The sequence below is a fragment of the Artemia franciscana genome, chromosome 20 (assembly GCF_032884065.1).
Source record: "Artemia franciscana chromosome 20, ASM3288406v1, whole genome shotgun sequence".
In the NCBI taxonomy this organism is placed as follows: Eukaryota; Metazoa; Arthropoda; class Branchiopoda; order Anostraca; family Artemiidae; genus Artemia; species Artemia franciscana.
Genome location: NC_088882.1, coordinates 24,050,488 through 24,074,305, shown reverse-complemented (window position 1 = coordinate 24,074,305; position 23,818 = coordinate 24,050,488). Strand labels below are relative to the sequence as shown.

The window sequence follows — 23,818 nt, the reverse complement described above, 5'->3', positions numbered from 1 at the left end:
TATATTTCTTTTTTGTTGATTTAACTGTCTGGAAGAGGTGGCCATTTCTCGGTCAGTCAAATTGATCCCAAATATGATACCATAGCCGATGTTTCTATTTTGCTTCACTCAACACTGGTATAGCAGACCATCTCTTTTGTGTGTATTTCTATGCACTCTAAGAAGAGGAACCGCAACGGAAGCTGCAACTTTCAAAGCATGAACTATTTCAACATAATCCATATCTAATTCCAACGAAAGAAATTTTTTAGACTGGGACAGGAGGTGAAAAGGAATTCTGATTCTACTGAGAATATCATCTAATCTGCACTGATATAAGTTTACGCCTATCTTATCCCAAAGTTGTTTCTGAAACCATTTCGGACTACAGCGAATATGGCAAAAACATTTAAAACAACAGACACTTCAAGGTGAGAATCATTACTAATCAAAATTTCATCCAATACTTCAGCAAGAGACTTTTTAGCGATTCAAGATATGAAATTATAAAGTCCAAATTTGCCACGTTATCTGAATTATGAGCATAAGTATAATTTTTTACTGTTCGTTGTTACTCCATGCATCAAAATGGCACGGTGAGCATTCATACAATAGAGCCCTTCGTGACATGTATTCTTGTCTTAAAGTTTGGCTAGTGCTCTTTTCATCTCTAAAGCGAACGACCCTCCAATGCACTATTCTGCTTCAAACCGTACACCCGCTCCTGATATTATTGTGGAGGCTGAGAAAGGTACCCGTCAAGGTACTGTCTCTTGCCCTTGACTTTTCAACAATAAAGTTCTCGATGTGCAGTCTGCTGCTCCCTCGTCTTTCATCCTCACCGGTATTAATTTGTCTTTCGTCTGCTATTCAGACAACATTTTGAACTAAGTTGCTCTGAGTCTGCAACACTCGATCTTGCATTCAATGCTGAAAAGTTGGAATTTGTATTCTTCAACTGGAAGCATTTACAACCAGCAGGTATTCCTCCCAGGAACAGCAGGATCAAGCCAGTTGATCTGATTGCTTACCTTGGTCTCTCCATTTGTTCCTTAGTAAAGCAAAAGCGACAACTCCTATAGCTCAAATCGAACGCCAAGTAGGGCTATCGCATGTTTCTTTTGTGATAAATAATCTACATGTCAACCCCCGTCTTCTTTTGGAACTATTTAACTCAGTTGCTCTACCACATTATTTATGCATAGTTCCGTTTCGGACAATGTCTACTCAAACGGATAAGTCAGAACTTCGTTCAGTTTTCTTTTGTTTCGCCAAATGTGTTCTACGTTTCCCCCCATGGACTCGCAACTCTTATCTCGTTGCACTGGGAGCGGGCCCAAACTTTGCCCATTAGGCAAATTATACAGAAAAAAGAGTTGCTGGAAGTTGATTACTGTACAGCATTTGGCTTTAGTTCTTGTTGGACAAAAGATTATCTAGAGATGTCAGTTTTTAGTTACTTGGACTTTTAGGGACAGCTCAAAATGGACATTTCTAGGGAAAATAAAGAAATGTTAACAGGAAAATGTTTTGTTTATTGTTTTGATCATCTTACCAAAACAAGAGTTTAAAGCTCTTATTAATAGAGTTTCAATTAAAGCTGTTTAATATTGGGAGTTCGTGTTGTTTCAGTTTGACATCTTCTTTTCCTTTTTTTCCCTACTTGCTTTTAATTAAAATTGGAATTCAGCTGTTGTTGCATGCTGTAACTTTGCCTCAAAATTTATCCATATTAGTTGTTTTGTAGTATTAATGAATTTTAAGTAAATGACTATGGTAGAAGTGGAAAGAGACTTGGCACTAAGGGAGTAGGGTGGCTTAGAGTTTCCTGGTGTGTGTAAAGGAGTTTCCTGGTGGCTGTAATCTAAATATAGGAAGGGAATTGTCAGGCCAACACTGCTTTGTTCCATATTCATAAGGCTAATGATTTTTTATTTTATATGCATTTTATATTCAAGGAAATGCTTCTTAATATTTTTTCCTGTTCCAGAACGCTTCTCTATAACGGCTCTCGTTTTCGAGGTCAACAGAAATCAAAGGGGAGTTCGTATGATGTCGAAGTGGTTTTACAGGTTTGTATTGTCATTATTATTTTCCTGATCATGTATGGCTGTTGGTTGTATTGTTACTCTTGTCAAAAAATGGAAGCTCAGCATAATTACCATCCAAAATCATGTTTCTTTAACCTATGAGCAAATTCAATATTGTGCAAATTAAGTTGTTATGTAAGATTAGTGGCGTATATAGAAGGATAGACATACGGGAGTAATCCCCAGGACAAGATTCCCCAAGAGTCAGTATCAAACTTCAGCTGAATAGTTTTGAAGTGATCATGGAAACAGCCGTACATGAGGGTCATAGTACACAGTTCACAGTTGTAGATTCTTTTTATTACACCCTCGAAAAGAATTCCGTCTTCTCCTTGGTAAAATCCTGCAAAGGTCTTAGTATCTGTATGGCTGGAGAAAAGATTGAACAGGCATAGCGTCTAAAAGATGTTGCAAATTACTTTTTGTTTTTCTTAATATCACTTACGCTTCAGTGGAAATCTTCCTGAGTAAGCCTAAATTTGATTCTTTAATGGTTTTCGACATGGTAAAATATTACATTTAAACATCGAAGATACGATATTTAAGACATGTATGTTACGATAACATTGTTAACAGAAATTTACAAAATTATGAGTTTTAAACTTTCAACTGAATTTGATAATGAGCATTTTATATATTCACCTATTGAGTTCATATCAAATTGATTTCTATGTTGGATCTGTATGATTAATGCGATCTTAAATAATGGACGAGATATTCTGAATCTTTTTAGGTATACTCTAGCTGAACGCTCTAGAAAGTATGGGTCGACCGTAGCTTATATGAGAGGGCTGAAGGTCCAGGTTGCTTATTATCTTGTCCCAGCAAAGGAAGGGCTGTCGAAGACGGAATTCCATAATCATATCTATAATATTTAATGGGAATCTGACATAATTCCTATTATACAGTATGGGTTTTCATGCTTTCCTTTGTGTCCGACGTAAATGTGACTTCAATTTCCTGGAATAATTGTTTAATTTTTTTTCAGTATGTTGACGAAGAGAGGTCGTATTTATGTGGGTATCTGAAGATAAAAGGTCTAACTGAAGAATTTCCGTCCTTAACAACGTTTTTTGATGGAGAAATTATCAGTGCAAAATATCCATTTCTTACAAGAAAGTGGGATGCAGACGAGGAAGTTGATAGAAAACATTGGGTGGGTCTTCCTTTCTTTTATTTGGTAGGAAAGCTAATTGTTCTTTTTTTTGGGGGGGGGGGGATTATAAGCAATGACACGGCAGTCTACTCTTTTGAAAATGAAGAATCACCTGTATGGATAAACCCTGATGTGATCATATTAGATAAATAATTTTAAAAGGTAAGTATATATTTTTAGTTTAGAGAGATCAATGGGCTCGGTTTTGTAGTTAGAATCCAACATAATTATTTTATTTGGAATTTTTGTGTTTCTTTATTAGACTATTTTTTTAGCTGGTTTTTGCAACTCTGTGATTGCGTCCTGGGGTCGCACCTATAGCCTATTTGACAAATTTTCATTTTGGATAGCGTGTCAACTAAGAAGCCCAATAAAATATTATGCCCGTCACAGTTATTTTTATGGCTTAGCATTTTAAAATCTGAATATTATATAATTATTGACTTTGAATTGAAGACCCCCTTGGGCCTTGATATTTTATTTGGCAGATGTATTGGCATTCTTCATTTAAAATGTGAAAGAACCTCATTTATAGGTCCAATTTCAAATTTTCACGTGGGTCATTTGTGTCAGTCATAGAAGGATGTTGTGTCCTGGTATCTGCTCAAATCCAGTGGGAGGGATTACAAAAGGAATCTTCTATTTAATGGCCCAGCTCTAATACCTTTATGCAAGATAAGGGGAGATAAGAAGAGGTTCTCTCCAAGAACGTTATGAAAATTTAATTCTGGCCATGGTATCTGTTGATGTAGACCTCATCTATTTTACAGTTTGGAAAATAAGTCTGCCAGCAATTGAGGCCAAACAGAAAGTTTAACTTAAAATTGTTGGATCTTTGGCAATTTAAAATCAATACACTGCGAATGCGAATTGCCATTCGCAGTATAGCGTCTGATGACTTCATAAAAAAAAGTGGAAATTTCTAGGAAAACTAAGTATTAAGTATGGTTAGTGTACAGTGCAATAAGATTACAGCAAAAATTTCTCTGTAAGTGATAATTAATCTGGATCTTGTTATTTTCAAGAATAATTTAAAGTCAAAATCGAGTTCACATGAAATAACTCTAGGCTGCCTTTGAAAAAATCTTGGCTGTTAAAGTAGGCTAATGGACTTAAAGTGGGTTGGCCTACTGGGGACGGAATTCGTTTCCGTATCCTCCCCTGTAGAGTAGGTCTACCTAAAAAGGGAATTATGCGGCAATTTTGGGTTAAACAAATTCACAGAACTCAAGATGACGCTACTGATTGTTTTTTTTCTACATTCGTGCCAATTTCCACTCTTATAAGTTTTCCATACTATTTGGTTAAGGGTTCATGTCTGACTCAGCTGAAAATTAGAGAGAAAAAAATGTATCCTAAGTGGAATAAGGTTTAAGATATTCAAAAAAAAATTCTTTACGAAGTCTTGAAATCTCTTGCTACAGGTTGGGCTAAGATTAATTGAAACGGCATTAAATTATGTATAATGTTTCTTAATAGAAACCAGAAAAGCTGAAAAAAGGGTTTTTGGTTTTAAGGCAATTTTCAATTGTCACCAAAATGTTTGTTAGTTGTAGTGACTTGAATTCGCTTCACTAAAACCGCTTTGGTGACACCCCGCATTGCGTTCTTGATGCAAAACCATGTTGACAATTACACTTTTTAGCTCACTTTGAGATAGAGCTGCAATTTATTACGCTTCCACATAATGACAGTATGGAGTTAGGAGCCCTGGGCTCCTAAAAGTGCGCCAAAAACTTGTTTTGTCGACTTCATGCTTATATCTGTATGGTTTTTAGGGCAAGGCAACCCTAATGCGCAAAAAAGAGGTTTAAGGGACCCAAATGTACAATAAATTAGGTTTGGGATAGAAACCACTGAATCTGAAAACCTTGGTTTCTTATTGACGTAAAACTTATATTTGTAAAACACCGAAATCGAAATCTATAGACACCGAAATCGTCAAAAATTGTCATCTAGTGATCTTTTTTTATGGCACTTGGTATTAACCAAGTGACATATAGCAATCGCAAATTCTGTCGGTTATGTTCGGTCTGTTATGTTAAATAATGAATTATATTTATATTTTAATATATTTTATTCTGCTTGTAATACTTTTCCTGATTGAAAAGTTCAAAACCGTATTAATTTTTTTGATATATATTTTCCAGCCTTAATACCTTGATCGAATGATTTTGTTCCTACATGGGTATACTGTTTTGTAGCTGAAATGACAAATTTATTAGAAAATTGGACGATTTTATGGAAACGTGACAAAGATAAAACTGTTAGAGCACTCCTTAATATTTTCTAAAAGAGCTAAAATCCATCATAACAAAGTAAACATAAAACAAATAGATAATCTAAAAAACAACCAATACACAGAAATCAAAATAAAATCAGGTATTATATTATCAGCTGATAAATTCAGCATTAAATCTATAAAAGAGTTTTAGTTTTTTAAATAAAATCCGAGATATTGATTTTGTATTCCGATGGATCGATAGTCTTACACGGGGTAATTCGATCATGTGAATAACCCTCCATCCTTGACTGTTTATTTTATTATTATTATTATTTTTTAGGAAAAATTCAAGCATTTCGGCTACAGCAAGTCCTTTAATTCAGACTCGTTTGACTATGAAGCCACAAAAGACACCGACTTTGTTTATATGCGTTGGAAGGAACATTTTTTGGTACCAGATCACACAATCAAAGACATCACTGGTGCTTCCTTTGCTGGTTTTTATTATATATGTTTTCAAAAATCAACCGCCACTATTGAAGGATATTACTTTCATCGAAGCTCGGAATGGTATGTTTAAGTGATCTTAAAATGAATTGGGAAGGGGAGGGGTGTTGGGGGCTCAACGTCCATACAGATATTTTTTTAAAGTAACAGAGTTATATGGAGAGTGTAGAAATTACTAAGGAAATTGGAAGTATAAAAGGTTTTTCCTGGAGACATGATGTTTAAGTTTTTCATTATGTTAATGATGTTTCATGATGTTAACTATGTTTAAGTGATCTTAAAATGAATTGGGAAGGGGAGGGGGGTTGGCGGCTCAACGTCCATACAAAAAAGATTTTAATATAACAGAGTTATGGAGAGTGTAGAAATTACTAAGGAAATTGGAAGTATAAAAGGTGTTTCCTGGAGACACCATCGAAAACAGGGAAAAATTGCATTTTGTGTCCAAATTTTTTTAGGGAGCTATCTTCGACGAGTTTAGGGTTGAATTCGACTTCTCTCTCTGTCCAGGTATTTTTCTTTAACTCTTACCAGCAAGGTATTTAAATCCATATTACAGTTTGAACTAGTACTGAACAGAACCGGTCTTGGGGAGGGACAGACGGAGCAATGACACTGCCAAACGTGGGGAAATTCTAGTCTCACATTCACATTCGGATTTTACGCTTCTAGGATAGTATTTCTTGACAAGTCAAAATTTAGATTTTATAATATACGTGTCTACAGATTTACTATTGCACAAATTACTATTACATATAATACAATATAATAATATAATATAATTATAAATATAAAATTACTTACAACAAGGAATATTATATTTGTGGTTTCACGCAGGAGAGCAAATATTGCACGGTGGGATTCTATCAAGTATTTCTTACACAAGTACCCAATTATTGTTTTTGAAGTGTTGTTTCAGTAAGATTCTTATGTTCTGTAATTTTCAGAGGTGGCGAAACTGTGCTATATTCAAAGGGGCGCGGCCATGAAAAACAATTGCGAACCCCCACTTTATGAATACATTGGTACCTTAAAAATCATTTTGCGAGGTTTTGTGTCGGCTGACTGTCTCTAAGACAATGCATCAATTAGCAAATTCTCATAGGAGCTAGCTCTCCAAAATATGTAATTTTACTGGGAAATTTGACTGAAAAGATAGTGGAATTCTTCTTCGCTTTTGTTGGCAAGTTTGTCAATCAAACGAGGTAGTACCACGGGGAACTCCCAAAGTGGCCAAATTACTCCAATATTAATTCTTTTGAACTGATTTTTAGCTTTTTCCAAGTAATTATGCTTGATCATTTTAAGGATCCGCCCTTTCCTGAGAGAAAAGAAAATTTTTCTCTGTTTAATCGAAAAAACAAAATTTCCCTTTTCTTATGATGTAAGTTTCATCGAAACTGAATAACTCTATCTCCGGTACAAAACAAGGGAAGTTGAATGGTTTTCTAAGATCTTCGGGAAAGTAGGTGTCGGCTCTGTCGTTTGTTAGAATGCATTATCCAAGCTCCACAAATTAGGCTAAGACCTCCTAATCAATACTAGAATACAATACTTGTGTTAGTTAAGCACAATAACTGAAAACTTTCTAATGGGCGTGATTGGGTATTATTGCTTTTCCATCACTATAGTGCGTGGTTTTACATATATGCTTTCTCTTTGGAAGCAATATTTCATGTAAAAAACAAAACGCATTGGGTTCACTTTGTACCTAGCTGCAATGTATTGCAAAATCAAATGTTCTTGTAAGCAGGAGCAAAAACAACGTTTATGCTCAGACGATTGTATTAAGCTCAAGGCAAATGCAATTTTCTTAAACCTTTTTGACCTCTTAGCGGAAAGATTGCCTTTTAGCTAATTTGAGTTGAAAATTTAGAAAATTGAAGTTGGAGTGAAGTTATACTTTGTCAAAGATTTTGAATCAAATTTAATTGACAAGAAGAAGTCTTGGGATTCCCCAGAAATCAGTAGACGAGGTTATAATACTTTTTTCTAACAGTATTTTCATCATGCATTAATCTTTAGATTAAAAAAAAGTGTTTATTCTTTTTAATTTGATGCCAGATGCTGTCTTCAGTGACGTTTTCCGACTATTGGCTGCTAAACCGTCTTTTAGCAACCTTGTTTGGCACATGCCCATGCACTACTAATATACTTAATCTCGCTATTTTCACTGTTTTTCGGCAATTTAAGTGCAAATTAATCTGTGTTTTGCTTTTTTGTTGGACTACCCCCTTCCAACTAATAGATCAAGGATTTTGTGGATAAAGGGAATGGCCGTCTAGAATTATGATGACTCTTGACTTTTTTTTCTTGAATATAAAGATACAAATGAAAACACGGTATAGTTAAACCATACCCAAGCCATGAAGCTTTTTGCTAGTCTAATGTCCACCTCTTTAACTAAAATAAAATATAGAAAAAAATGGCATAGTTATTGTATTTGTCCATGGAATAAATAGCTAAGCAGCTAAATTTTAAACCTTTATCCAATAATTGAAATCTTGGAAAGATTTATATATATATATATATATATATATATATATATATATATATATATATATATATATATGCATTTAAAAAATAAGTATTGCAGTAATGTCGTCAAGCTCTCGCCCAAATTGAACAAGGTCTCTATCAGCTTAGGGGGGCACAGTGGCCCACGAAACCGGCTGAGCTCAAAATACTAGTGGAAAAGGTTTTCTGCTATGCAGAATTTAATGCGAACCTTCCTCATGGATATCCAAATCACGGTTTTAGATTTGGATACGCTTTGTCTCATGTCGAAATCCTAGTTAGCAACCTAGTGGAGATAAATAGCTTGTCCGCGCAGGAACTCTGATGGAGCAAAAATAATCCGTTGTAGAGAGTTATTTTTATAATACTATTAAAACTTAGAACCGGCTGTATTAAAAACATAGGGCCAATTAGCCACACTCTGATTACAACACCAATTTAGTGTCCATCGCCCACCTCTCTTCCTAATAGTGTCACTGACATGGTGTCGGTCTTATGCAAAAGAACAAAATGGACCCTCTAGGCCACCTCCGGCGAAACTGCAGTGTATGCCTTCCTATTTCTTGAAGAAGGTCTAGCGATTGATAAATGGTTTAAAACTGAATGGTTAGAGTCAGTTAGTGCAGTAAGAAAAGGAAATGCTTTCGATTGAAGATTCCACCCCGTCATTTTGACTTCATTTTTAAGAATGAAGTTACCCATAAAATTAAGGAAATTTGCCTTCTGGGTATTCATTTCTCTACTAATCTTTCTTGTACAGTCTGGGGCGGGGGATCTAAACCCCATCACTAGAATCACTAGAATATCAAATAAACGTTTTATTGAATAAAATCTGCAAAATTGTTGGTCGAAATACATGATTTGATATGAAAATTTTCACAACGAATCGTATGACCTTAATGTTGATAATGTGAGTTCCTTTCTTTTAATGGTAAGGTTTTTCTACACCACCACTTAGTTGTAGCAATGTTTCGATACCTTTCTTGGGTCTATCAGCTGGTTGGAATTACGATTATAAATAATTTGCGATAATTTCGTTTGCGTTCAGTTGCTGACGTTAAGCTTAAACCCCAGACTAAGTACTAAAAAATATTCGCTTATAGAATAAATTTAAATGTAAAGCGCTGGCACAACTATCTACCTAATGTAACTACTCTGTATTGTTTGTTGGTTAGTTTAATTTTTTATATAGAATAACATCCATGTGGCCTGTGCAGCCTATCTCTGATTTTTGAGATTTTTACTGTATTTGCCACAGCGGTATAAGAAAAGAGAAACTGTACAGCTTTAATGCTCCAGATATAAGGGAATTGTTGGCCTTGCTATAGAAGGGGCTGTCCGAGTCTGCTATTTATAATATTGGACCATCTCATGGTATTTTCCTATGATTGTATTGCTTTTCATCTATGTTTATTTTATATTTCTTTATTCTGCCTTGACTTGTATTTTGTAGTGGGCTGTAAACAAATTATTATATCACATAATGAATTGTATACACCTATGAAACTGGAAGATAAGATTCGCTGGGAGACTCTTTCCCTCTATTTTATTGACTTTCGAGGAAAGTATGAGGTGCATTTCTAGGTTTCGACTGTGACTACTTTTATATGTTCAAAACATGTATAAAAATAAAAAGCAAAACTGTAAAACGCAGAAGCACTACAATTTTATCTCTCAAAGAATGACGGTCACAAGTTTTATCTTCATGCTTTAAATTTTTTTTAAAATCCTACCTAAAATATACCAACAAATTATTCCTTGAAATGTGTCTTATGTCTTAGTTCTTCCTTTTAGTTCAAGCTTGACAAGGGCTGTCAACATTTTGTCTTATCGTTTTTTTTCCTCACACTCGATTCGAAATTTTTTGGAGCTAATTCCGTCCACGGTGCTGTGGATACTTTTGTTCCACCTGAAAGTTTCTGTCCAAACCTCACCTTTTAATTTTTGGTTATGTTACGCAGAGTTTGTTTTCTATATCTTTACTATGACAATATCTCAGTAAACTAGTTGAATTATTTTTATGTGTACTAGATGATTATGATGTAATCTATTGCTTTTACAGGTATCAATCTCTAACATTGAAACATGTACCCGACCACAGTACCCAAGTATTCGAATTTAGATGAAAACAAATTTAAGCAGATGTGATATTTTCATATGTATAAAACATTGTTCAAAAAAGGAAAGTATATAATTGTGTCCCAAGTTTGATTTCTTGTTTTATAAATTCTGGAGCATTTCAGTTTGTTTTCGTTTCGCTGTTTGCCGCCTGGATGAACTGTTATCAGTGACAGTTTTACGGATAGGACTTTATCAGATAATCGAAATACAATCGTATTAGCTCGTCCGTTGTAAACCATAGAACCTGTCCTTAACAGAACGCGCAGTTCCTTTGCATTGTTTCAACCAAAGAGAGTAAGTATGAATAGAATCTTTCAATTAGGGTATTTTCACTGAAAGATAGTCCACATTGACTATTTCTCATGTTTCAAAAATACGAAATCGGAGTGGGAGTTGTTACTCGAAAACAGGTTTTAAACATGTTATCTTTTCAGATTATACAATAGCATACTGCTTTGTTCTTTTAAGGCAACGAACGGCGAATAGAAAAGAGACACTAGTAAAAAAAGAGCCCACAGCTTTTAGACTCTTGAAACTTGCATTTTTTCATTATGTATTCATTTTTTATGTCTTTTAAATGCTCAAGATACAATTTCTGATCATGTGTAAATTTGAGCAGTAAAATGCTGTTGATTTTTCCTTATTTATTTTTTGGGACTTTCCTTAGGACTTCGTTTCTTGCAGTAAGTTGACACTCTTGAAAAAATGGTTTTATAGCTCATTAAAATCAGTGGCTTGGCCTAGAAAATAATTCTTTTGGGTAGCAAAAAAGGCTTGCTTTTTTTTAGTCCAATTTGTACATTAATTTGACCAGTTTTATTTTTTCCTGAAGAAAACGTCAATTATTTTTCAAGAGTGTATTTTAGCTTTTTCACAAGCCAAATAATTCCATTTTACAAACCTTATTTACATATAACCTCTCATAGTGTTGCCGAATCACATTCCGTATAATTTAACTTATTCATTCACTCAACAAGATAAATCAGGAATTTGCCCTCAACCAGAAATTTCGTATCGAGTTTGAACTTGAATCAGAAACCAGAGGGGTTTTTTTGCCGTCCAACTAAAAACTGTTTGCTAACATTGTTAGAGAATATCTTTAACAAATCGAATACTTGTTGCAGAATTTTAAGCGAAATATTTGTGTCAGCTAACAATTCTGTTTTCGCTGTCCAAACAAATGCCTGTTAGCTAACATTGTCAGTAAGCAATTAAACGGCCTAAAGACCCCTTAGGGTTGTACGCAAATTCAATACAGAAGTTAGAAGTTGCAAGTTTGTAAAATCTAAACTAGGTTAGGCTCTTTGGACCAAATTTCATGCTGGTCTCATCCGGTCATGAGTTCCGCGCGGAAGCTAAATTGAGCCCATTGGACCTTGTTACCACCTTGTTCTGGCACGTAACTTCTTGGTGAGTTTCGGCCGAAAGCTAAAGTGCTCAAAACCTCTGTAGGGCTTAAACAAGTCGTCAGGTTCACAACATACTTGCACTACTGGATTCATCCAGGTCTGTTTCTCTGGCAACCGGGATCTTTACTTGGAATCCGAACTAATTTCACCCAAACGATTGATAGATTTGCTGATTCCCGAATTCAAATCGCCACTTCAAACTTCCGGCTGGTTCGCATACTGATTGCAATCACCCAGGAGCTTTGCGCTGAATCAAAACTCATTGGTATCCAACAATCACATACACAGGAGATAATTTCATAGCGGGAGATTCTCAAAACCCTCAAAATAGACGACTATTATTGTCTCTTCAATGGGATGGACTTGGCTCGAGCCCCCGACCCGTCCCACAGATACACACATCTGTATACACCGCTTGTAGTCTAAAGGTGGAATACCCCGTGCCATAGGATTGACTCGTGTCAAAGGATAAACGTGTCATATATATATATATATATATATATATATATATATATATATATATATATATATATATATATATATATATATATATATATATATATATATATAGATATATATATATATATATATATATTGTACACATCCTGCATTTGGTATTTCAAATTATGCTCTTGAATGTGAAAGGTTGAAGGTGTCTGATTTATACTGCACGGGGGGGGGGGGGGACACTGGATTTTACTACCACTAACACAATAACCTACCTCTATGTATATATATGTATAAGCAATCAAGACATGACTTTTTAAAATTTTATATTATAAAGACTGGCACAAAAAAGAAAAAGGAAACAAGCGACACAGTGTAACTTTACGAAGCACAAGGCAAAACTTTGTACCGTCACCAACAATCTACGACAACAATAGAAATGAAACTTAAAAATACATAGCAAGTCGCAAATCTTTGGCAGAAATAAATTTCTTTTTTTTTGCTTTATTGTTCGTATGAAAGAAAGAAAGAAAAAAAAAATGGAGAACGAGATTACGCAAATACTCATGTCAGATTTAACTGAAAGAAGACGTCAGTTTGTTTAAAACAATAAACGCAAGTTATCGTGTACTTTTCTTTTCTAAAACTGTTAAACTACAAAAAATCAAAAATTACAAGGAAATATTAAAATGACACGGAAAGTTTTCTTAGCCCATTTTTTTTATTTCCTAGACCTCTTTAGGACAATTTCTATAACAGATTATACTCATCCGACACACAAGATCAGTCCCTAAGACAAGAGCTAATTTTTAATTCGAACACTACAATCCGACCAAACTAATTTATATAAATAACATCTTTACAAATTTGTCCAAAATAACTGCATGATCAAGAAAACTGTAAACCCATCAAAAAAAGCTTAAAAAGAAATAAAAATAGATGGCGGAAAAAATGACAAAAGAAAACGCTTTTAAATTATCGTAATTAGTGTTTGTTGAGCCAAGTTTCTTCCACCGCTTTCCTTGAACAATTCTGGGAATTTTAATCAAAGTTATTCTCAACCCTAATTTTGGGCTTGAGTGGACGCTTAATGTGCAACAAAGAAAAGGAACAAGGTAAACTTTCAACTGGGTATAAATCCGGATGAGTAATCCTTCACATTGACAGCGATGAACCATTTGACGGCTCCTGACTTAGGAGTCAGGAACCAATTCTTTTATTGCTTGTAAAAAATGGCAACTTCTGGTAGCTTATGAGTCTATATTTCAGTGGGTTTTTTATATACTGAACATTTGATTGGCTCTTAAGCTTGATCAGTTTTAAAAATCGAGATAAGTACAAACAATATTGTGGCCTTCAAGTACTAAATATTTTATTTTAAAGCAAATTTCAATAGCGAAGCATCTAAAATTCTCAAACTTTTGTTTTTTCGTTTTGTTTTACAATCAGGTGATGATTGAAATAAAATCAAAAAAAGGTTATTTTTTAACTCCCTTTCTATCGAAATAAACTAATAAGCCTTCTAAAAGAGTCTTCATTTAAACAATATTCATGCCTAGTACAAGAACACGGGGATACAGAAACCAATAGTCTAGAAGAAGCCTAACAATTTCTTTACTAAATCACTAAATTGTGATCATTAAATCACTAAATATTGTTACCCAATAATTTTTCCGATATAAATTAGACTCCACGAATAAACCTGTAACTGACATCTTCTTCGGTCCGACTGAACTGAAGTTCAAACGGATAAAGACACAAAGCTATTGTAAAGCTGAATGTTTCTCTTCAGGATTTCACTGCAAGGACCCAAAACACGCTCGAACCTGAGAAGGAAACAAGAATTACCAACTGCTGGCCATATTTTCAACATTTTGGGGAATTTAGTCAATATTACCTTAAAGCTGCCCTACATAAACCCCATTACTGAAATGGTAATCAATTTGTCCAGTTTAGAGCTGAAACCATATCCGATACACTGTTAGAACTAGCAAGGATTCAAAATACGCATAACACTTAATATTACCTTTAGGACTGATGGATGTGGTCTTTTTCAAATCTCCAATCGTTATTGTCATGTCGGAAAATGAAGCATATCCAACCTAAGGTTTATGTTACAATGCCTTAAGATATAACAGCTATTGTTTGTTTCCGATGAATCTGATTGTAACAAAAATTTGATTTTGTCTATCTCCAAGTGATTGCTACATAAATACTTGGTTGAGGAGTAGACAACTACAGTTTTTGTTCGATCGTGTAGAAACAAAGCGTTAATCCCGCAGCATTTTTGTCGGCAAAGCCGAACATAGGTTGCTGCAACACTTCAAGCTGCCCAGGCAGTCTAATTTTGTTCTCCTCTAGCGAACTGGTAATTTAATAGAAGATCACCCACACTCATGCAAACAAGACATTATATATATGTGACTACGCTGCCTAAGTAAAAAGCGATGTGGGCACAATGTATTATAATTATTATTTTTAGACCAGGGCACTTCGCTCAGATTCAGGTTCTTTTATTTTTTACAATAATTACAATATAAGTGTGACCTACTCCCGGCAGAGAGCATAGCGCGAATGCCATGAGAGTTATAAATGAAAGAAAAACGCATATAAGAAATTGTCGTAGAAACTTAAAAGGGCTCATTCGTTTGGAAATAGAAAGGGTTACGGCCCGTTCTAAAAGTCGAAAGTGATTGGAGGGTAACCAGGCCCATCATTTCACCAAACATATCCAATCAAAATTTTAAGATAGCCATTCCGTTCAGCGTAGTTGAAAAGTCAGGAAATTATGTATTTGAGGATGTCAACCCCTCCCCCACAGCTCTCAGGGCAAGGATTTTAAATTATGTCCGGGGGGCAATTTTTATACAAAGAGGGGTCGTATCAACTTTGGAGGAGGCTAATTGGATTGGTAATCACAAATTCTAGTACCCCTTTTAAGAGTCAAAGTGATCGGAGGGCAGATACCCCCCCCCCTTCCACACACACACACACACATGACATTTTCATAAAATGCACCTAATAAAAATTGTGAGATGGCCATATGTTGTCGTAGAAGCTTCGAAAAGAGCTCATTCGATTGAAAATTGAAAGGCCTAGTGCCCTTTTTAATAGTCGAAAGTGATTGGAGGGCAATCAGCCCCCATGCCCATCATTTCCCCATAAACATCCAATCAAAATTGTTAAATGTCCATTTTGTTCAGGGTAGTCGAAAGGTCCGAAAAGTATGTCTTTGAAGATGAAAATCCCCCACAGCCCTCAGGCCAAAGGTTGTAAGTTATGTCCGAGGGCATATAAGGTTTTATGGAAAGGGTGGTTGTATAAACTTCGGAGGGGGCTCACTGGATTGGAAATCAGAATGTTCGATTTCCCTCTTTAAGAATCAATGTGTTCAGAGGGCAGCTAGCATCCCCCCACGTTATACTTTCCCCAAATGCACCCAATAGAAATTTTCTGATAGCTATCTCTTCAAAAATAGTCCAAAGATCACAGGGGTTGACACAATCCCCCAGAGTACGGGGTAAATGTTGTGGGGTAAGTTATACCCTGGGAGCATATAAGGTTTTTAGGAAAGGGGTGGTCGTGTTAACTTTAGAGGATACTCATTTGAGTGGAAGAGTATAGTTACATATTATAAGACTCAAACGTGACGGAGGGCAACTAGCTCCCCTCTCATACATCCTCTTTTCCCCAAACACGTTCGATCAAAATTGTCAGATAGCTATTTTGTTACCAATAGTCCAAAGAGCATATAACAATGTCTTCAGGGTGGATACAACTCCCAAAAAGCCCAAGGGCAAGGGTTGTAAGTTATGCCCGTGGCTTATAAGGTTTTTATGAAACGGATGGTCGTATAAACTTTGTATCAGATGGGGTTCATTTGATTGAAACTCGGAAGTTTTAGTGCCCTTTTTAAGAGTCAAAAGTGAATGGAGGGCAATCAGCCTCCTCCCATGCCTATCATTCCCCAGAATACATCCGATCAAATTTTTAAAAAGTATATCCGACCAGAATTTTAAGAGAAATTTCTTGGGGATGTCAACCTCCCTACAGTTCTCAGGGCAAGTTAAGCAATTCGTTCATTGTTTACATATACTATATGGTATTGAGAAAGATTTGCATATCTGAAATTTGTTTTCCAAGAAAACGAAGGGCATTCAGGTGAGCCTTTCAGAGGATGTTGAGAGGAGTGTTAAACTAAATCAAAACACATTATGTTTATAAGGATTTTCAAAAGGGCGTAACTCCGGAACGACTGAGTATATTAATTTGAAACTTTGAGGAAATGATAAGGGAGATGATCAGAAAGGCAATATTTGCCTGATGCTAATACTACTACAACTATCACCACTACTATTACCATACTACTCCATTTACAACATTGAGGGGAAATTTAAACTTATTGTGGCGGTCACTCAAGCAAAGTTTGATGAAGGAATGAAACGGCTTCAGGCGTCACTGGATAAAATATTAGCAGAACAGAGAAATTTTTCTGTCTCAATAGTTGCCCTTCAAGACGAAGTTAGACAAATATCAGCAGAAAATGCTAATCTACGAGATGAAGCAAAAAAGCTAGAGCAAGAAAAATTGCGGAATAACGATTTGGAAAGTAGGCTTTTGGACATCGAAGTGAGAGAAAGGAGATTAAATTTGATCGTTCATGGTCTGCCTGCTGAAAAGCATAACTAGCTGAAGCATAACCTGCTGAACTAGCAACGTAATGTCTCTTCTTTCTGACAAATTGCAAGTTACCGAGAACATTTCTCTTACCAAGCGTTATCGCCTTACGAGAAATAGCAGTTCTAACGTCACAAGTAGGTAAACTAGTGTTCGACCCACCCCTGTTTTTATATCGCTTAACACGGATTGTAGCATTCAGTCGATTCTTAGTGAGGTAAATAAGTTGAAGGGTGACTGGAATTCACGCTTACAGTTATCTCCACCCAAAGCTAAATTTTGTACGGAATGAGCTAATGTCTAGGGGAAAGGACACGTTTGATTCGGGTTCGGTTCATCTTACGCGTAAACAAAAAAGGAGCAAATTGTGGCTCGAATGTAAAAAGTCTCCGTCTTCACAATGGGTTAAAATTGACTAGTTACGGTGATTAATAAAGACATTTCGTTTGGTGAGATTTTTTTTATTACTTTACGATATGTAATGTTTTTTTGTTCATACGATCGTATTTTTTCTTGTGCGATTTTTTGTCCCTCTGTAGCTTATTATGAGTTTATTTTATGTCTTTTTTCTTCTTTTTTGTGTGTGTTCCTATTTATATGAAGTAATTGAGTGCAATAATTTTTCAGTATCCACATTTGATCTTACAATGAATATGTTCCATTTCTTTCTCTTGTTTCTATTTGTTTTCAAGTAGTTTCTTTTTCTTCCATTATTTTCGAGTTCTCATTGTTTCAGTTGTTTTTGCTACTTTAAGACTCAGACGGTGTGCATTTTGCGAAAGTTTCTGCTGGTTCGGACCATAATTCTGACTTTGATTGGATGATAATTGTACTGGGGATAGACTGAGACACCTTGAGTCTAACCCTTTTGATTTTTCCATATTACAGAGCCATGATAAATTTACAGGAAAAGAGATAAATGATGGTGGGGTAATTAATTTTCCAAATTGTCGGAAAAATCACACAAACGGATATCAACAAATAAATCAAACTCAAAACGAACAGAAATTGCAATAAATAGCCGAGCCAAACTCAAAACGAGCAAAAATTAAAATGAGTAGCGCTGATAACCCCAATGCCTTCTCAAGACCTGAAAATAATTTGCACTTATCTGAAAACAAAATACATCTTAAATGTTTTCACGTTTTTACTTTAATAAATAAAAGTTATTAAAATTTCTAGGAATCAGTATATGTAACCTAAACGGATTAACCACGGTCATTTTTTATTTCTTTTTTAGTAGAGTGCGAATTATATTCTGGTCTTGAGAAGGTATGAGGATTATCAGCCCTACTCATTTTAGTTTTTGCTCGTTTTGAGTTTGACTCATTCGTTTTGTTCGAATTTTCATTTTGTTTTTAGTTTCATTTATTTATTGATATTAATTCGAGGTTGTTTTACGCTTGGAAAATTATTTGACTTTATTTCTGCTCAGTTTTGCCTAAGAGCTCCTTAACGGAGCTCTTTACTTTTCTTTGAAAATTTTTTTTGTGGAAAACATTTTTTAGATTAATCACAGGAAAAGCAAACCAAATGACTTTAAAAGCGATTGGGTGTATGGAAATGGGATGCCTAACCGTATTTCTATTGTAACTAGGAGCAGAGTCTGCTGGACGCCAGGTATTAATAAGAAAAAAAACGTAACGTATGCTCTTCTATGACGATAGGAAACCTAAATACTACATCTGCGTCATGATAAATATTCGCTTCTGATACCAATTGCTATACACTATTGTTTTCCGAATCGAAAATAGGTGATTTGATGGGAGTTACGACTAGGCTACTCTTCTATTACCAGTTTTGGGTCTTTGAGGAGGAGGGCGTGGCCCAGGCAAAAGAAAAGGTGGTGGTAAATGAGTTGTTATATTTTCAATGGTAAAAATATACTTGATGAAACTTTTTGTTTTAAGAGATAAGGAAAGCAATTGAATATTGTATGGTTAAAATAAAAACTCACAGCTAATATGTGTAATTTTTACAGCAGAAGATTTTATAAGTAATGTTTTTAACCTCTTCTTAGCTAAGTCATCTATTACGGGTTACCTCCCCGTAGTAGCATAATATTTGTAGGAGAGTCGTAGGTAATAGGCTTGAGATTGCCTGTGCAGGATTTCGGCTCTTGTTGATAGAAGAGCATTGCGAAGTGTAAGAAACCATGTTATGACCAAGATAGGCCCATCATTGCAGAAAGCCTCCATTCGTACTGGAGGTCCTAAGGACTTCTAACCCGGCTCTAACCCGGTTTTAGAGCTTCTTGTAGATTTGAAAAAATATATTAGCCCCCTTCTAGTACTGGTTCAGGGACCAATGCTTTTCCTGAGGCCATAATAATTCCAGTGATTTAGAGAATACGTAAATTACAACTTGGAATGTCACCACGTTAAAAAATAACCATCGTATTGACATTTTGACTGACGAAGTCAGACAGTTTGAACTGGACTCACTAGAAGTATCAGAAGCTCTTATCCCAAGGACTAGGGAATATGAAATTAGTTGATTTAGAATTTCTTTATTCAGGCAGGGAGTAGGGTTTATGATGAGTAAGGAAGCTGCAAAGTCTTGTTAGGGGTGGAATGGTATAAATAATAGAATGATAGTTGCTCATTTTATGACTAAAAAGTGAAGGGTACGAGTCACAGTAGTATATGCCCCCGTAGAACCGACTGAAGAGTCCAAAAATGGGAATTACATAGCAGTTTTGGGAAAGCTTTATTATGCCCCACTATAAGAAAAGTGATAAGAGTGAGTGTGGTAATAAGAGGCACTAACTTGATTTCTGTTGGAAGCAAATTACTAAGTATGACGATACCTTTTAGACTTACTGATGCTGTAAACAAAGTTATAAGAGAAGAACAGTGTGATTTTAGAAAGGATAAAGGATCTGTCAACCAAATTTTTAATATTTGGTTAATAATTGAGAAGTGCCTGAGTTATCAAAAGCCTTTGGTTCTTAGTTTTATAGATTATTGACAAGCATTCGATTCTGGTGATAGAAAAGCTTTATCAAAGGTCTTATCCTTGTACATTAATGTAATTAGTGCAATGTATAGAAGTAACATTGCCGCAGTTAAGGTAAGAAACGAGGTTAGTAGCTGGTTTCATATTAAATCGCGAGTTAAGCAGGGTAGCATCCTGTTTCCATTTATATTGCTTATTTTGATGGACTCTGTCCTAACAAGCACAGCAAAGGCAATGGGAGAACACGCAATCAGTTCGGAAGGTAAAACTTTCCTAAACTTCAGTTTTGCCGCTGATTTAAGTATCTTGATGAAAATGTTAGCAAAATGGATGATCGTCCTAGAGATTTTTGAGAGTTAGGGATCAAGTACAGGTTTGAAAAGACGGTAGGTACAACGAAGATGTTAAAAGTAGAATAGCCAAGACCCAGGGTGTTTTTTTTCACAGTTGAAATAAGTTTGGAATAAGATTAGAATATTGTAAGCTACAGCGATGACAGTAATCGTATGGTTCTGAAGCGTGAGCGCTCTGAAAGAAGAAGAGGATTTGCTAGAAAATTTTCAGAGAAATTGCCTAAAGGATTGTTTCGGATGATTTTAGCCAAATTTTCTTCATTTCGAGAGTGGAGCACTAAGGTTGCTTGAAAGAGATGAGGGTATCCAAGGTTGCTTCATTGCGAATGTGTGGATCGTCAAACCCTCAAAAGTACTTAATAACAACAATAATTATAAAAATCACCAGAAATATGACCAGCCGACATTCCAGCTTTACAGGTTAGCAGTCATGAAATTTTCAGGTTCAACAGTCATTTTCATTTTTTTTTTACAAAAAGTTACCCCCCCCCCTTCCCGAGATTTAAATGCTTAGGACAATAGTCTTTCATACCAAACGGGTGGGAAGAAAGGAAGACGAACCCCTCCTCCATTTGCTCCTTTTCTGAGTCAGGTTTTTTCTCAGTGGCTTCTAATAATCTGCTCACTTTTTTGTTTCCTGGTTAAGACCTGTTTTAGTTTGAACGTATTTTTCCGGTTTCACTGGATTTTTCACCGGATCTAAAAAAGAGGCTGTGTCCGAAAGCACTAAAAGAAGACAAAATTCGCCTGAACTTTTGAAAAGATTGCTAGTTCTGTTACAATACAACGTTAGAAGATTTTAGTTTCTAGTCATGTTTTGTCTAACCTAAGTTTTTGTAGGGAAAATAATCCTTGCACCAGGTTTGAGCCTCCAATAGTACTGGTCTAAAATCTTGTAGGTTTCCGTTTGATTCAACGGTCAATACGCATTTCATTTGCACCAAAAGCTTGGCATTATGGTGGTGGGTGTTAGAGAGACTAAAGGCACACTTTGGATCTTCCAGTCACACTGATTGAAAATATCAGCATCATTCCAGTTGACACAAGTTGTAAAACACTTACATTTCTGCTAAAAAGTCATAGCCTTGACGGGCAAGGGTGTCTGAGGAGAGAATGAGGGGACTAAATTCGGGTATCGAGCATTGGCAATTTTGAGAAGTTAATGTGGCTAAGTTTATAGAAAATTTTCTACGTAAACACGTCCTTTATACTCATACAGTTAAACCAACTCCGTTAAATCCTATACACTTAAAACCATATACAATTGAAACCGCTTTTATAATTTCCTTTGCTGTTCGTTCTAAAGACTAGATCGAACTGACCTCTGAAGGGACTATAGCCTATAATATGTGCAAAGCAGACACTGAAAGGTCAAAAATTCAAATACCACACCAAAGAGAGAAGCCTTAGATCTTTTTCATTGATATATAACAAGAAGGAAACATGCTAGGACATTCTCGTCGGAACAAGTGAAAGGAATCCTTCATTCAACACGAGTAAGAGATGAAATCACAGTGCAAAAATAAATAAAATAGAACGTTCTCTGAGAAATTCTTTGTTTCCAAGGGAACGCCACAAACCGAATGAGTAAAACGAGACTGAAATAGGACATCTTAAAACCTAACAACTAATTTTCTATGACTCATTCTATTTTAAAACAAGATATTTATATAGTTTCCTTGTGCCTAAAATCAAAGGGTTTACCTTGAAAATAGTAGCGTCATTTTGCTGGAGTGGGGGGAGGGGCAAAATTTTTAAACTTTAACTTGGATAAAAACTGTGTAAAAATACTATGCATAGCTGAATAATTTGGCTTCATTTGAGCATACAGAACCGTTATTAGATCTCAATCTTAGCAAGATATTATTCCATCAATAAATAGATGAATGAAAAATTTCTCCATCCCTCAAATGAACACTACTGAAAATAAAAGCCCTTTTATTCATCTGTTTGAGATTGACTGTAATGGAGAGAAAACAAGTTTAGTTCGTCAATACAGTGCACAAGCAGGCAAGTGCATTTTCTCCAGGGTAGAAGTCCATGAACTGCGGAAAAGATTTTAAATCTTGAAATAATTTCATGATTTTTTCCCATTATTATTGGAGGACAACAACAATTTAAACTAAAAATCTAAATTTGTGCAAAAGTTCTTGAACGTCTGCCATCTACATTTCACCCAAGATACTTCTTACACCACATCCTTGATGCAGAGGGTCTAACTCTTGATAAGGTTAGAAGGTTTTCTCAACGCAGAATATTCCCAAATTCTCAGGAAGTTCTTTCTAACCAATTTTGTGGGGCTTAAATTTACACCTTACCACGCCAGTTGGCATACAAGGCGGCAACTATGCAGCTTCACAACGACTTTTCTAGATTTTTGGGACAATGATCTTCTAGGTATAACTCAAATGCGCACTATCTTTCTCGAGATTACGTCAAGTGTCACTGTCTGCCGTCCACGTATTCTGATTCTGGGAGGGCCCTAACACCAAAAATCACAAAGCAGATGACCTTAGTTCATTCTCACTAGGTACGCCCAATAAAGGCAACTAAAGCTCTTAAATTTATGTCTCAGGTGGGCATTTCGTATTTTACGAATGAAGGCGTTGGTAATCCTGTCTGTTCATTTTGTATGAAAGATGGGTTTACGACAATTATTCTCACATCCCTGGATTCACTTCTCAACCCGCTTAGTCAAGGCCCATGACTTGCATTCGTACATCAGCACGGAAAAAATGCTGCTGTTAATGAGCTAACATTTTAGTCTCAGGGAATACGCTGCGTTTCTCCATACCTTCCTTAACTTGTCAAACTCGTTTCCACAAAGTTCAATACAAGTGGTGAAATCGCACAAAAGGTTCCAAAAAATTTAATAGGACCCCAAGGTATTTAAAATCTCCAACCTCGTCCAGAATATCAGCTTTAACAGCCCGGACATCTCGGGTCTTGACGTTGTCAAGTATACTTTTCCCTTTCTTTGTGCAAATTTGTGAGGATGGGAGAATATTTGCCTTTCTATCCCTGCCTGAACATAAGCATTAAGATAATATCTTACACCCCATTGATCTGCCGTTATATAAAGAAAGAAAACAAAAACCAACATTGGGTTTTTTAAGGCCAAACGAGAATGCTGAAAAAACACAACAAAACAAATATTTCGAGAGGACAACAGCCTCTCTTCTTCAGCACGAACAAAATAATATATTCAAGGAAAATGTTGAAAAAAAAAAAAAACAAAACAAACGCAGAAAGTCAATGTGAGAAAAAACAAAAACAAAAATTAAAAAATTGAAAAATTGAAATATAAATAAAATTCAATAAAAGCCAAAAATTATAAAAATTAAAACGAAATACCTAACAAACATAAAGCGAGTCACTCG

The 23,818-nt window shown here is 35.5% G+C and overlaps 2 protein-coding genes across 5 annotated transcripts in view; one reads left to right on the top strand and one right to left on the bottom strand.

The window, feature by feature from the left end:
• Positions 1 to 375: 375 nt before the first annotated feature.
• Positions 376 to 10,599, top strand: LOC136040027 (glucose-induced degradation protein 4 homolog). Its single transcript, XM_065724093.1, has 5 exons — positions 376 to 410; positions 1,970 to 2,051; positions 3,058 to 3,225; positions 5,790 to 6,019; positions 10,536 to 10,599. Exons 1-5 carry the CDS (start codon positions 376 to 378, stop codon positions 10,597 to 10,599), a joined length of 579 nt encoding a protein of 192 aa, XP_065580165.1.
• A 2,160-nt stretch (positions 10,600 to 12,759) lies between these two features.
• Positions 12,760 to 23,818, bottom strand: part of LOC136039935 (cAMP-dependent protein kinase type I regulatory subunit-like) — a 95,108-nt gene continuing 84,049 nt past the window's right edge. For all 4 annotated transcript variants that reach the window (XM_065723933.1, XM_065723935.1, XM_065723936.1 and 1 more), the window contains exon 7: positions 12,760 to 14,276. In XM_065723933.1, coding sequence (XP_065580005.1) covers positions 14,192 to 14,276 — 85 coding nt within the window. In that variant the 3' untranslated portion in view covers positions 12,760 to 14,191. The remainder of the gene's footprint in view (positions 14,277 to 23,818) is intronic.

Bases quoted from the DNA above. Each gene is read 5' to 3' on its own strand.
- LOC136040027 (XM_065724093.1), top strand. From the start codon at position 376: ATGGCAAAAACATTTAAAACAACAGACACTTCAAG. The intron at 3,226-5,789 runs GTGGGTCTTCCT...ATTATTTTTTAG, and splicing joins AAGTTGATAGAAAACATTGG to GAAAAATTCAAGCATTTCGG. The intron at 6,020-10,535 runs GTATGTTTAAGT...TTGCTTTTACAG, and splicing joins TTTCATCGAAGCTCGGAATG to GTATCAATCTCTAACATTGA.